Consider the following 13,943-nt stretch of genomic DNA (forward strand, 5'->3'; position numbering starts at 1 on the left):
TCCATGGAATAAAGAAAGTCACACGTTTAGAACAACATGATGATGAGTAAACAATGACAGAATTTTCACTTTTCGCTGTAGCTGCTGTATATACAGTATGTGTGTACTCTGTGCACTGCTTGTTCCTAGTGTTTGTGTATGAGGATTACTCACTCCAGGTGCTGTAGTTTGCAATTTTTGTGTCTCAGTGCCCCCCACATGTGTTTGGCTCCAGGATCACCCACTTTGTTCAGTCCTACAGTGAGACTGACAAGCCGTGACACGCCAGATGTCAAAACACTCTCCAGCTCTCAAAACACCTCCACTGTCAGCTCGCAACTCGCCATTCTACAGCAAAGCACACATTGCTTCATGTTCACATCATTAACAACCCTCCTGAAAAAAATGCATCACTTTTTCAAATGACTATGTCATGTGTTTTTTTTTACATGAAATCAAAATTTCTTTAGCTTTAAAAACGTTAATAGCTTTCTTATTGTGTGTTATTAATCAGTGCACTGTAAAGAAAAAAGTTCTATTATTTTCATAATCTTGACAATTTAATTACGAAAATGTTATAAGTTTCTCCAACTCTGAAATGATATAATACTGTATAGTAAAAACAATAATACCAACATTACCTAACATATTTAAGCCCCTCCCCCTTTCCATACAGTCCAGTCAAATCCTACTGGATAAATTCAAATCCCACCCTGGATTATTTCCAGCTGAATATACACTATATGGCCAAAAGTTTGTGGACACTCCCTTCTAATTAACGAATTTGGTTACTCCACTAAATTCAGTAAAGAAAAATCTTAATGTTTCTTTATGTAATGGCTCGGGCTTTGTGTGCTTCCAAATTTGTGGCAGCCCTCTTCTGTTCCTGCGTGACAATGCCCCTGTGAACAAAGTGAGGTCCATAAAGAAATGGTTTACTGTGTCTGGCGTGGAAGAAATTGACTGGCCTGCACAAAGCGCGGACCTGAACTGATCGCTTTTGGGGTGAACTGGAACAGCAACTGTAAGTCAGGCCCCATCGACCAACATCAGTTCCTGACCTCACTGATAGCATTGTGTCTGAATGAGAGCAAATCCCTGCAGCCACGTTACTACATACAGTATAGTGGAAAGCCTTCCCAAAAGAGTGGAAGCTGTTATTACAGCAAAGGGGGAAATTGGTGCCTAAGGTTTTGAAATCAAAAGTTCACCATGCACATATGGTGTCCATAAACTTTTGGCCATATAGTGTGTGATTTCCCTCTCAAATACATAACATAATAGAAATCAATGCATGTGAATGCTGTTTTTTGTTGTCTTTTAGCATGGTTAATGATTTTTATACATTATTATTAAGGCTAAAATAAATAAACTCATACATACCCCAATTTTTCCAGTGTACAATTAGGAGCTTTCAGGGCTTCACATATTAGCATTGCTCCTGATTGGCGAGCTCACTGACAGGCAGTTCCAGTTCAGTCAGATGGCAGTGTTCTGATTGGAGGGCAGCTGCCAGAGATGTGCTGCAGGAGCCAGTCAACTCGTAGGCAAACATGCTGTAATAAAGACCACATCATGAATTTAATGAAATTCCTTAACTTCAAAATTTAGTGATGTTGTATTGAATGTCCTTGACAGATTTAGTCATCTAAGCTCTGAATAACTGCTAGTCAGATCTTACGATAATGCAGACATGGATGCAGCCATCAGAGAGCAAGAATCCAGACTGCAAAATACATGCAACAAAGAAAAACTTAGATTGCAGCATGCAGCCTGAACATGTACATCTACTACGTGTCCAGTGACAACATATCGTAACATGAAAATCTCTCACACTAAGAATGATGCAATGATGTGGTCCAAAACTAGGGGAATTTTTTTTATTACAAATTACATTTAACAATGTCCCAATATTTTCCTGTCAGACACTGTTCAGTCTAATAAAGGCAGATAAAAGCCAAAACATATAAAATGATCTTACATTAGTGACTGCAGCGTGGAGTTTGTGAGTGCATCACAGATGATCTTGACTGATCCATGTTCCAGTCTATCCTAGGACAAATCCAGCATGGTCTCTCGCCCCTCAGCCAGCGCTGTTGCCAGGTGAGTGATGGCGCCCAGATTGAAATGACTTTGCATCAGACTGACAGGATAAATAACGCATGGTAAACTGTTTATCCATCTTTATTTATACTGGGATGGTGTGGCATATTGGTTAAAGGAACAGTTAACCCAAAAATGAAAATTCTCTCATCACTTACTCACCCTCATGCAATCCCAGATGTGTATGACTTTCTTCTTCTACAGAACACAAATGACAGTTTTAAGAAAAATATCTCAGCTCTGTAGGTCCATACAATGCAAGTGAATGGTGGCCAGAACTTTGAAGCTCAAAATGCACATAAAGGCAGCATAAAAATAATCCATAAGACTCCAGTAGTTAAATCCATATCCTCAGAAATGATATGATAGTTGTTGGTGAGAAACAGATCAATATTTATGTTATTTTTTACTATAACTCCTCCTCCCTGCCTAGTAGGTGGCGATATGCATGAAGAATGTGAAACGACAAAAAGAAAAAATGTAGAAGTGAAAGTGAAGATGTATAGTAAAAAAAGGTATTTTTATGGTATTTGGTATTATAGTATTTTCTAAAAATCTTCATTTGTGAAGAAAGAAAGAATGTTTGATAATTCTGATGTCATCTCTCTGCTAGTGTACTCCTAAAAATTTACCAAATAAGCTTTAAGCAGATATACACATTTAAAATGTCATTTTTTTCTCTTCTTGGAAAAAAGGCCCAAAATATCTCCTATTCAGAGGTATATACAGCTTTTTGTCCAATCAAATGCTCTCTAGAATGAGAACTACTTCTACCCCTAATAAAGTGCAACAATGCCTCTCCACTTGTTCAGCTGTCTTAGTTCTGGAAGTATTTTTTCCATAGGGATTTCAGAAATAAGCTATATAAACCAACCAGCTCCGAGGTGAATTAGCACATTACAAACTTTGATTTGAAACAAAAAAATATTTGAAAATCAGACAAAACGACAAAGAGGCTTTCAACAAAGCTGCCCACGGAGTCTTCTATTGGCTTACGTTGGCCAGAGTCTGACAATCCTGCAAGAAGAGTGTAATACAGATCCGAGCGCAGATCTATTGTAGCTATCTGTCTATCTATTGTAACTATCTGTCTGTCTGTCTATCTATTGTAGCTGTCTGTCTATCTATCTATTGTAGCTGTCTGTTTGTCTGTCTATCTATTGCTGTCTGTCTGTCTGTCTACCTATCTATTGTAGCTGTCTGTTTGTCTGTCTAAATATGTTGTAGCTGTGTCTGTCTGTCTATCTATTTTAGCTGTTTGTCTGTCTATTGCTGTCTGTCTGTCTATCTTTCCATTGTAGCAATCTGTTTGTCTGTCTACCTATCTATTGTATCTGTCTGTCTGTCTATCTGTCTAAATATCTATTGTAGCTGTCTGTCTGTCTATCTTTCCATTGTAGCTATCTGTTTGTCTGTCTGCCTATCTATTGTATCTGTCTGTCCGTCTGTCTGTCTGCCTATCTATTGTAGCTATCTGTCTGTCTGTCTGCCTATCTATTGTAGCTATCTGTCTGTCTGTCTGCCTATCTATTGTAGCTGCCTGTCTATTTATCTATTTTAGCTGTTTGTCTGTCTATCTATTGTAGCTGTCTGTTTATCTGTCTCTGTCTTTTGTAGCTGTCTGTCTGTCTATTGTAGCTGTCTGTCTGTCTATTGTAGCTGTCTGTCTATTTATCTATTTTAGCTGTTTGTCTATCTATCTATTGTAGCTGTCTGTCTATCTATCTATCGTAGCTGTCTGTCTGTCTGTCTATCTGTTGTAGCTGTCTGTCTGTCTGTTGTAGCTGCCTGTCTTTTTATCTATTTTAGCTGTTTGTCTATCTATCTATTGTAGCTGTCTGTCTATCTATCGTAGCTGTCTGTCTGTCTGTCTGTTGTAGCTGTCTGTCTGTCTGTTGTAGCTGTCTGTCTATCTATTGTAGCTGCCTGTCTATTTATCTATTTTAGCTGTTTGTCTGTCTATCTATTGTAGCTGTCTATCTATCTACTATAGCTGTCTATCTATCTATTGTAGCTGTCTGTTTGTCTGTCTGTCTGTCTATTGTAGCTGTCTGTCTATTTATCTATTTTAGCTGTTTGTCTGTCTATCTATTGTAGCTGTCTGTCTATCTATCTACTGTAGCTGTCTGTCTGTCTGTCTATCTATTGTAGCTGTCTGTCTGTCTGTCTGTCTATCTGTTGTAGCTGTCTGTCTGTCTGTCTGTTTTTATGTATTTGAGTGAGGTAGTTGTAGACAGCTGAACAGAAAAAAGCTTTCAAAGCTGTTTCAAAGTTAAAAGTTTGTGCTTACCGTGTGTTATGTCAGAGGCACTCTATTGCATGGCTTAACATTCTCTTCATGTGACATCTAAATCTTGATTCTAAAATGAGAAATCCTGGTACTTTATCAACGACGGATGTCTAATTATGTCTACAACGCGCTGGCTGTTACTCTTTTGTCTGAGCAGAACGAGGACAACAGTGTGCGCAATAAACTGAATCATAATGTAGGCTACTTGAACCTCCTTATTAGACTGGGCCATAAAAAAGTATTATAGCACAGAATGTCATGCTCTTGTTTTACTCACATATTTACCTATTCAAATGGCGCTGCTTTGTCAGAGCAACTCTTCATAATGTCGCGGTCATCTTAGAGCAAATAAACCCATCCATACCTCACAGGAACACACACAATAAAAAGCTCTGTAAACAAATTATATGAACAAAACTATTGACTCCACTAATGCAATGTTGGCAAAGCTCAACCAAACAAAAGTAAATAACAAAACAGCGCCCTCTAGCGGCACATTGGTACCTTTATTGGTACCTTTACATATTCGTTCCTTTATTTGTACCATTTATTTTCTAAATTTATTTTGAAGTCATTATTAGTTACATTTATTTTGCGTTGGGAAGGGTTTGGAGGTGGTTGCTTAACAACTATATATTTTTATTTTGTCCTGTGTTTGTTGTTTGTTCGGTAGAGTCAGTCAAATCTTGTGAAACAGTTTCAGTGATGCAAGATAAATTAAAATGAAGTTATATTTCATCGAGGTTGTGCGCAAAGGTGTTAGGATATTAAAGTGTTAAGGGGGCTACATTAGTTAGCTACATTTCTTGGAATCTTATCAGGCCTGTCTAACTCCCTGAGGGAAAATATTACATGCACTTTGCTGCATAATTGTGTGTTACTTGCAGACTATGACTAGCAAAAGCAGTATGGCATCTAGTCACGGCTTGACCTCTTGAAATAGGAAACTGTAATGATACATTTTAAGAAGAAGCTCTAAAGTTAGAGTAAAATGACAGTGTTCTTCAGATGATGATTACTGTGTCTCATGTACACTTTTGTTTTTACATTAGATGAAATAACACAACCTGTTGTGTGATTATCTATATTGTAGCTGTCTGTCTGTCTGTCTGTCTATCTATTGTAGCTGTCTGTTTGTCTGTCCACCTATCTATTGTAGCTGTTTGTCTGTCTGTCTATCTATTGTAGCTGTCTGTCTGTCTCTATCTTTTTTATAGCTGTCTGTCTGTCTATTGTAGCTGTCTGCCTGTCTATTGTAGCTGTCTGTCTGTCTATCTATCTATTGTAGCTGTCTGTCTGTCTCTATCTTTTTTATAGTTGTCTGTCTGTCTATTGTAGCTGTCTACCTGTCTATTGTAGCTGTCTGTCTGTCTATCTATCTGTTGTAGCTGTCTGTCAGTCTATCAATCTTTTTATAGCTGTCTGTCTGTCCACCTATCTATTGTAGCTGTCTGTCTGTCTATTGTAGCTGTCTGTCTGCCTCTCTGTTGTAGCTGTTTGTCTGTCTGTCTGTCTGTCTATCTATTGTAGCTGTCTGTCTGTCTCTATCTTTTTTATAGCTGTCTGTCTGTCTATTGTAGCTGTCTGCCTGTCTATCAATCTTTTTATAGCTGTCTGTCTGTCTATTCTAGCTGTCTGTCTGTCTGTCTACCTAACTATTGTAGCTGTCTGTCTGTCTGTCTGTCTATCTATCTATTGCAGCTGTCTCTCTGTTTGTCTGTCTATCTATTGTAGCTGTCTGTCTGCCTATCTGTTGTGGCTGTTTGTCTGTCTGTCTATCTATCTGTTATAGCTGTCTGTCTGTCTATCTATCTATCTATTGTAGCTGTCTGTCTGTCTATCTATCTATTGTAGCTGTCTGTCTGTCTCTATCTTTTTTATAGCTGTCTGTCTGTCTATTGTAGCTGTCTGCCTGTCTATTGTAGCTGTCTGTCTATCTATTGTAGCTGTCTGTCTGTCTGTCTATCTATCTGTTGTAGCTGTCTGTCAGTCTATCAATCTTTTTATAGCTGTCTGTCTGTCTATTCTAGCTGTCTGTCTGTGTATCTATCTATCTAGCTGTCTGTCTGTCTATTGTAAATGTCTGTCTATCTGTATATCTATCTTATAGAAAAGAAGAAAATAACACAAAGAGGTTTCAAACGTATGTCTGTCTATCTGTCTGTTTGTATTTATATGAGTGAAGTAGCTGGAGACAGCTGAACAGAAAAAAAGTTTTCAAAGTTAAAAGTGAAACTGTTTGTGACTTTAGCAAAAGCAGTATGGCATCTAGTCACGGCTTGACCTCTTGAAATAGGAAACTGTAATGATACATTTTAAGAAGAAGCTCTAAAGTTAGAGTAAAATGACAGTGTTCTTCAGATGATGATTACTGTGTCTCATGTACACTTTTGTTTTTACATTAGATGAAATAACACAACCTGTTGTGTGATTATAACAGTGATATACTCTGGAAAACAATCTTGTCACTGTATCACTATGTATACAAGTGTGGGTGTTTAAAGGAAGGGCACACTTTTTAAAGAAAAACTTGAACGTAACTTTATTGATTTTTTTTTTTATACATCTTTGGTCTCACTACTGTTTTTCCATTATCCTCATCTTTGTGCTCTGTTATTGGCTCAATCATGATTTTTTCTCTCAGCAATGAGAACATAAGTGGAATTTGTTGTATTGAGCACCAGTTATGTGAAGTAATGTGTAGACTGTCAGATTCTTACTGATCACAGACGTTTATGGACTAGATGGATGTTTACAGTAGATTCCAGCCCAAGCCTGATAGGAGACAAGACAGTTTTATGGAGTTACTTGTACTGTGGGCCTTACATTTTATTTACAGACTTTTGATCACTTATTTCATTTAATTCATAATTAATGTACTGATATAATACAATATATAATAATAATAATATATATGTGACCTGGTCTATAATCATGAGTTATTTTGACCCAGAAACACATTTTTTTGCACTAAAGTAAAATAGAAAGTCTCAACATTTAAATGATTACATCTTGGCAAAGGTCACATGTAATAGGATAATACTAAAATACTAAAAATAATCATTTATAATGTTTGATTTAATCAGATGACTACAGTTTTACAGTTTCACCTGTTCTCTTCTCCTTCCAGTAGTTTCCTGTAGGTGGCTATCTCAATATCCAGTGCCAGTTTGACATTCATTAGATCCTGGTAGTTGCGAATCTGTTTGGCCATATCTTGTTTGGCTTTCTGCAGTGTGTTCTCCAGGGACTGGACCCGTTCTTTAGCATCAAGCACCGCCTCCTCACTGCAACGCTCCACCTCTGCGATTTCCCCCTCCACGCCCGCACGCTGCAGATTATGTCAGAGAATTACAGCTGGTGTTCAGAACCACTGTTATTCTAAATTTACAAGCTGTTTACCTTCATTTAAAACCCCATACTTGTAGAGAGAGTTATCGGTGCATTCGTAAAAGATGCTCACGGCTGATAAAAACTATGATAAAAAACATAGTTGATACAGTGATCAGATATATAGTGATATGTTGGTGGGTTGTTACCTGTGATTTAGCTGTGGCTATCTCATTTTGCAGCCGCATTATCTGCCTTTTCAAATCAGCTATTGTGCTTTTATTATTGTTCAGCTCAGAGTTGTACCGGTCAGCCTGTGTTGAGATCAACTCAAACTGTGGAAGCAAAACACACAGATACAGTATGAGCACTTCTATGTAGAAATACGTTACATAGAAATATATACACTCACTGAGCACTTTATTAGGAACACTATGGTCGTGGTCTTCTGCTGTTGTAGCCCATCCACCTCAAGGTTCGACATGTTGTGCATTCTGAGATGCTATTCTACTCACTACAATTGTACAGAGTGGTTATCTGAGTTATATATCTCATAACAAGGTGTTTTCATCCGCAGAACTGCCACTCATTGGATGTTTTTTGTTTTTGGCACCATTCAGAGTAAATTCTAGAGACTGTTGTGCATGAAAATCCCAGGAGATCAGCTGTTACAGAAATACTCAAACCAGCCCACCTGGCACCAACAATCATGCCACGGTCCAAATCACTGAGATCACATTTTGTCCCCATTCTGATGGTTGATGTGAACATTAACTGAAGCTCCTGACCCATATCTGCATGATTTTATACATTGCACTGCTGCCACATGATTGGCTGATTAGATAATCGCATGAATAAGTAGGTGAACAGGTGTTCCTAATAAAGTGCTCAGTTTGTGATTATTGGTTATAATATATGTGTATGCACATCTAAAGACTGAACACATCTGCACAAATGATCTTCACCTTGTTCTTATACCAGGTTTCGGCTTCCTGTCGGCTGTGTGTAGAAATGTCCTCATACTGGTTCTTTACATCAGTGATAATCTGCTCCATGTTCAGCTGCCTACTATTGTCCATTTGCACCACAACAGACATGTTCTTCATGTCGGCCTGAAGTTCACGCAGCTCCTGCAAAGTGAGACAGATGATGTGAGAACTTCTGAATAATGTCCAGTGCTTAGACAGAGATATTTTTGGTATGTAAGTTTCTACCTGTTCATTGAAGCTCTTAAGGAAAGTCAGGTCCTCCAGGATTCCAGCAATTTTATCTTCCAGGGCAATTTTATGCAAGTAAGTTGAGTCAACATCCTGTCAGAACCGTACAATTATACTTATTAGCTTAGTAGATGATTTTTTAACCATCTTTAATGTGATTTTGAGTCACTTTGACCCAGGAACACATTTTCTGGATTTATGCACTTCAGTAAAAAGGAAAGTCTCAGACAACATTTCAAAATTAAATAGATTTTGTCTTACCTTCTTTAGTAGAACAAACTCATTTTCTGCCTTGTTTCTGTTGTTAATTTCATCTTCATACCTGTCAGAAGGAATCTGAATGTAAGCATATAGTACACATCCCTTTCAACAATTTACCATTGTAAGTAATTTGATCTCAATATATGTTCTTTTATTTATTGGGGTTTCTTCAACTTTGGGCAATTTTTAGAACTGTGGACTAGTAAATAAAGACTTGTTTAAAAAGACTTGTTTTTTTGTCTAATGACAGTGTTTAACAGTGTGAGTGTACATGCATCACAGGAGATTTATATAATTTGTTTGATAGTTATGAACATTTCCATCACAGTGTCATTTCCAGCACATCTCAAATTCTGTATTGTGTTTAGTAGAATTCTGTGCTGGAAATTACGCTAATGAAAATGACATTTTTAATGTTTTTGAATTAAAATGGCAACATTTTACGTATCCTAAATACCAAAATAAAATAATATTTTCACTTTCACAAACTTTTTGCATAATTTGTCAAAAGGACAGCTTGGAAATGATGGCCAATAACAATATTGTGCTCACAAGTAATATGTAACGATTGTTTTCTTTATACATTACGTGTCTCATATTTAATCTCAAGCTTGCTCTTCAATGACACTTTTGTCAACTTAGTTAACAAGTACACTAATTTCTGGGCAAAACTATTTGGTGTGGTGGAAATGATGCCACAACTGTGGAACAGTTGTAATTTTTACAAATTTGACAGAAACTGTTGTCACACAGTAAATATTGTGATGGTTTATGTTTATTTCACTCTTTGTTTGAATTATCATAGTTGTATTCTTAGAATGGATTTTTCATAGTTTAATATTGAAAGTCAGGGTTTGGGACAAGGCTAAAACAATAGAATATAAACAAAAAAGGCATTTGAAAAGTATCAAAAATAAATGGCCTGGTAATAAGTTTCCACGTCAGTTTTAATGTGAACTTGATATAACTTTCATGAAGTTACCCAAATTTGAATAATAAAAAAAAAAAAAAAAAAAAAACATTTAAAAAAAATACTCTTACACTTTTTCTTACTATATTTCTTTGTTTTAATCCAATTTTTGTATTGAACTTTTATTTCTTTTCTTTTTATCAGTTTGTTTCATTTTTGTTCTTGAATTATTTTTAAATGGACTTTTACATGTCTTTTATTTTTATTTCTCTTTATCATGGCTATGTAAGGCACTTTGAATGACATTTTTTGTGAAACGAGCTACAGTATATAAATAAACTTGCCTGGGCTTGCCTTTCCTACTGTAAAATCATAATACTAAATTAATATGGGATCTCATTGAAATAGTGTAAGAGACTTTTTGAATCTGTCATTATGTCTATTTTTATGACCGCTAACAGCATGTTACCACAGTTTTATTGTACAAAAAAATGTAGTAGCAATGGTATTTTGGCTAAAACTGTGGTTCCCATGGTAAATTATTCTAAGGGATGCTGTTGTTTACATGGTTTTACATTACAATTCAATTTAACATTATATTCAGAATTTAACATTAAGGATCATGGTTAAAAGTTCTGTGCTCTAATTTGTGGTTAGTATAAGCTGAATTATAGAATTATAGTCTAGTCTCGAGCTGGGTTCAAGACTAAAGATGAAGTGTATGATTAATGATTAATGAACCTTTGTTTTTGTTCCTCAACCTGTAAGATGGCATTCTTGAGCTCAGAGTCCAGGTGACCTTTGTCTTTCTGTTTCCGCTCCAGCTGTGCCTGAAGGGAACTGATGTAAGACTTCAGCATGGGCTCAAGTTTAGACTCAGGCTTAGACTCGCTCTGGAGCAGCTGCCATTTAGTCTCCAACATCTTATTGTCTTGCTCCAGTATTCGAACCTGTATGTGTGTTTGTTTTTAGAGGGAAAACGTGAGAGAATTGATACTTAAATACTCTGTGATACTGTCTAAATACTGCTGTGAAGGGGGTGATTTGTCTCCCCCCAAAATAATGCATCTGTCCTTGTTTATATATTTTTATCAACGCTGAACATAATTTCAGATACCTTGCAATTGCAAGACTGTGAGTCTGTCATAATCATACAATTTTTTTTTTAATTTTAAAAAATAAAAATTAAGTCCCCGCTCTGTTGTACGAGTTGGTATCGGCCAACTAGTGTCGCACAATCCCCCTCTAGCTAGACGGCGATGTCACGTGGTAACTGTTACTTTTCTCAGCGCTGGTCGGGATGGGCATTCGTTTGTATTACTAGTTGAGGATTTTTTTAAATGCTTTTATAGATAATGCTGAGGTGGATTTCCATTTACAGGTATGAATCATTGCAATTATCATTTTGTATTAAAAATACTGTAACTATCGAGTGTAAAATGTCTCCAAAGGGATATAAAATGTTCTGAGATTTAAATGCAGATGCATGGAGGTTTCGGTTTTCCAAGCGTCAAGCGCTCTCTACAGGAATAAAACTTTGTGTCTCACAAAACACAGTCAGTGGCTAAAAACATGTGCAGTTTCAGTCTGTAGGTCTGTTACCCACACAAAACTTTCATATGAATTTAGAAAACACAAAGTCTATCACATGAGTCATATGTGGAGTCAGTGAAGATGTTAAAGGCATCCATAGAAATAATGATTTTTTTTTTTCAGGGTGAGGAAAGCATACAGGCATACTTTCTTACAAACAAATTTTCTATTTGTTTGTGCATTATTTTGAACTTTTATTATGTACTGTAAAATAAGATTTTGCTAATTTGCAGATTTATGCTGTGTGTATCAATTGAAATGAACTTAAAAAGCCTGAACCACAGTCATAACAAAGAGGACACATTAATATATACGGATATTAGAACAATCCAGTAATTTTTCAGAATTTGAATGTCCACAATTACATTTAATTGTAAATGCTGACCTTTAAGAATCTCAGCAACGTATTCTGAATGAAAGAAGATATCAAGCAGACAGCGAAATGTCTCACCTTGTTGATGACGGAGGCAAAGCGATTGTTGAGAGATTTGATTTGCTCTTTTTCCTGGGTTCTCACAGCCTGTAGGTTTGGATCCAGTTGAAGATCAATTGGCTCTAGAATTCTTCTGTTAACAGACACAGCCTTGATAGGCACCCCAACTGTTGGCATGTCCCCAAACCCGAAGTAAGAGTTGCCCTGACGGGGTATTGATGGTCCAACACAAGGGTAAGACCCCATTGAGCGGCTACTGAAGCCAGAGCCCAGATTACTCATGGTCAGAACGACAGAGATGGAAAGGTGTGGAGACAGGGATGAGAGGAAAGAGGTGATGGTCTCTAGGTTTGGCTGGTTGTGATTATTGTTTTTCAAATCAGGCTACTTATTTGCTGTCAGGTGGGTGTGTCATTGTGTATAAATGAGGATATACCAGCATTCCACACTTTGAAAAACCTGTTCTGCCCACCACCTGTCCAGAGCAAACATACTCCGCATTCATGTATGTTCATGCACAAAGAAATGACAAACGGATCTGTTGTTCTTAGTCTGAAGAGATTTCAGTTCTGAGATAACAGATGCTTCAAAAGACAACTTTGATTAAGAGAGTTTTTGATAAAGTCTCGGTTTCTGATTGTATAAAATAATGTGATGTATGCACAGTAAGACAGCAATACTTGCAATCCATGCTTTGTAAAGTTGTATTTACAAACATTTCCAGATTCAGTGATATTTGGTGGCTTTGTTCCTTCAGTGGCTTTTTGGCACTGACTCCATCCAAAATCTCAGTCATGAGGAGCATTGCTGTTCAGAATAGTATGACACAGTGCTGCCCTCTTGTGGCTGATTCAGCTCACTGCATTACTGCCAATTGTACATGTATACAAATATATACGTTTGCAATAGTGTTATGGCTTTATCTGATGTATATGATGGAAGACCACTTGTGTTAGTCATTAAGACACCTTTAATGACACATAATGATCAGTTAACAGCAAGTATAGTTAATTTCAGGCAAATTAGTTCATAAGTATTGCAGGCATTTGTGAGAATTATGTATATATAATGTCTTAACACCTCATATTTGACCTTTAATCTGTTCTGCTTTTAAACTCTCTAATTTAAAAAGGTTTTTGTTTCAATGTTTAAAGTGTTTTTAATACATTTGCAACAAAAAATTTTTTTCACCATTCTCATATATGAGACTTAAAAATGTAATTCTTATAAATAAATATTTTTTAGTCTAAATTCTATAAGTAATTATCTTTAACCACATTTAAGTTTGTATATGTTTACAATTTTACAATTCATTTTGAATTGTATAATTTTTACAATCAAAACATATACTTTAATTTACATTTAAAATAGTATGTTTCATATTATTGAGCACATCGTTATTACTGGAACAGTATATGTATTCCACAATAGTCCACAAGAGGTGGTCAAACAGCTCATTTATTGCACAACGATCCATAAGAGGGTGCTGGCGTAACAATACACATTTCCACAATAGTCCACAAGAGGGCGCTGGTAGAACAGTACCACAATAGTCCACAATAGGGTGCTGGTAGAACAGTACCACTTTAGTCCACAAGAGGGCGCTGATAGAACAGTACCACTTTAGTCCACAAGAGGGCGCTGATAGAACAGTACAACAATAGTCCACAAGAGGGCGCTGATAGAACAGTACCACATTAGTCCACAAGAGGGCGCTGATAGAACGGTACAACAGTAGTCCACAAGAGGGCGCTGATAGAACAGTACAACAGTAGTCCACAAGAGGGCGCTGATAGAACAGTACTACAGTAGTCCACAAGAGGGTGC

General features: G+C 36.7%; 1 protein-coding gene across 1 annotated transcript; it reads right to left on the reverse strand.

Moving 5' to 3' along the window:
• Window positions 1-6,893: 6,893 nt before the first annotated feature.
• On the reverse strand, window positions 6,894-12,472 carry si:dkey-222n6.2 (keratin, type II cytoskeletal 8). The gene is made up of 8 exons (XM_051652802.1): window positions 12,135-12,472; window positions 10,832-11,040; window positions 9,181-9,241; window positions 8,917-9,012; window positions 8,668-8,832; window positions 7,912-8,037; window positions 7,483-7,703; window positions 6,894-7,147 (listed from the first exon to the last, which is right to left on the reverse strand). Exons 1-8 carry the CDS (start codon window positions 12,396-12,398, stop codon window positions 7,096-7,098), a joined length of 1,194 nt encoding a protein of 397 aa, XP_051508762.1. The 5' UTR covers window positions 12,399-12,472; the 3' UTR covers window positions 6,894-7,095.
• Window positions 12,473-13,943: the final 1,471 nt, after the last annotated feature.

This window comes from Myxocyprinus asiaticus, chromosome 24 (genome assembly GCF_019703515.2).
Source record: "Myxocyprinus asiaticus isolate MX2 ecotype Aquarium Trade chromosome 24, UBuf_Myxa_2, whole genome shotgun sequence".
Lineage (NCBI taxonomy): Eukaryota > Metazoa > Chordata > Actinopteri > Cypriniformes > Catostomidae > Myxocyprinus > Myxocyprinus asiaticus.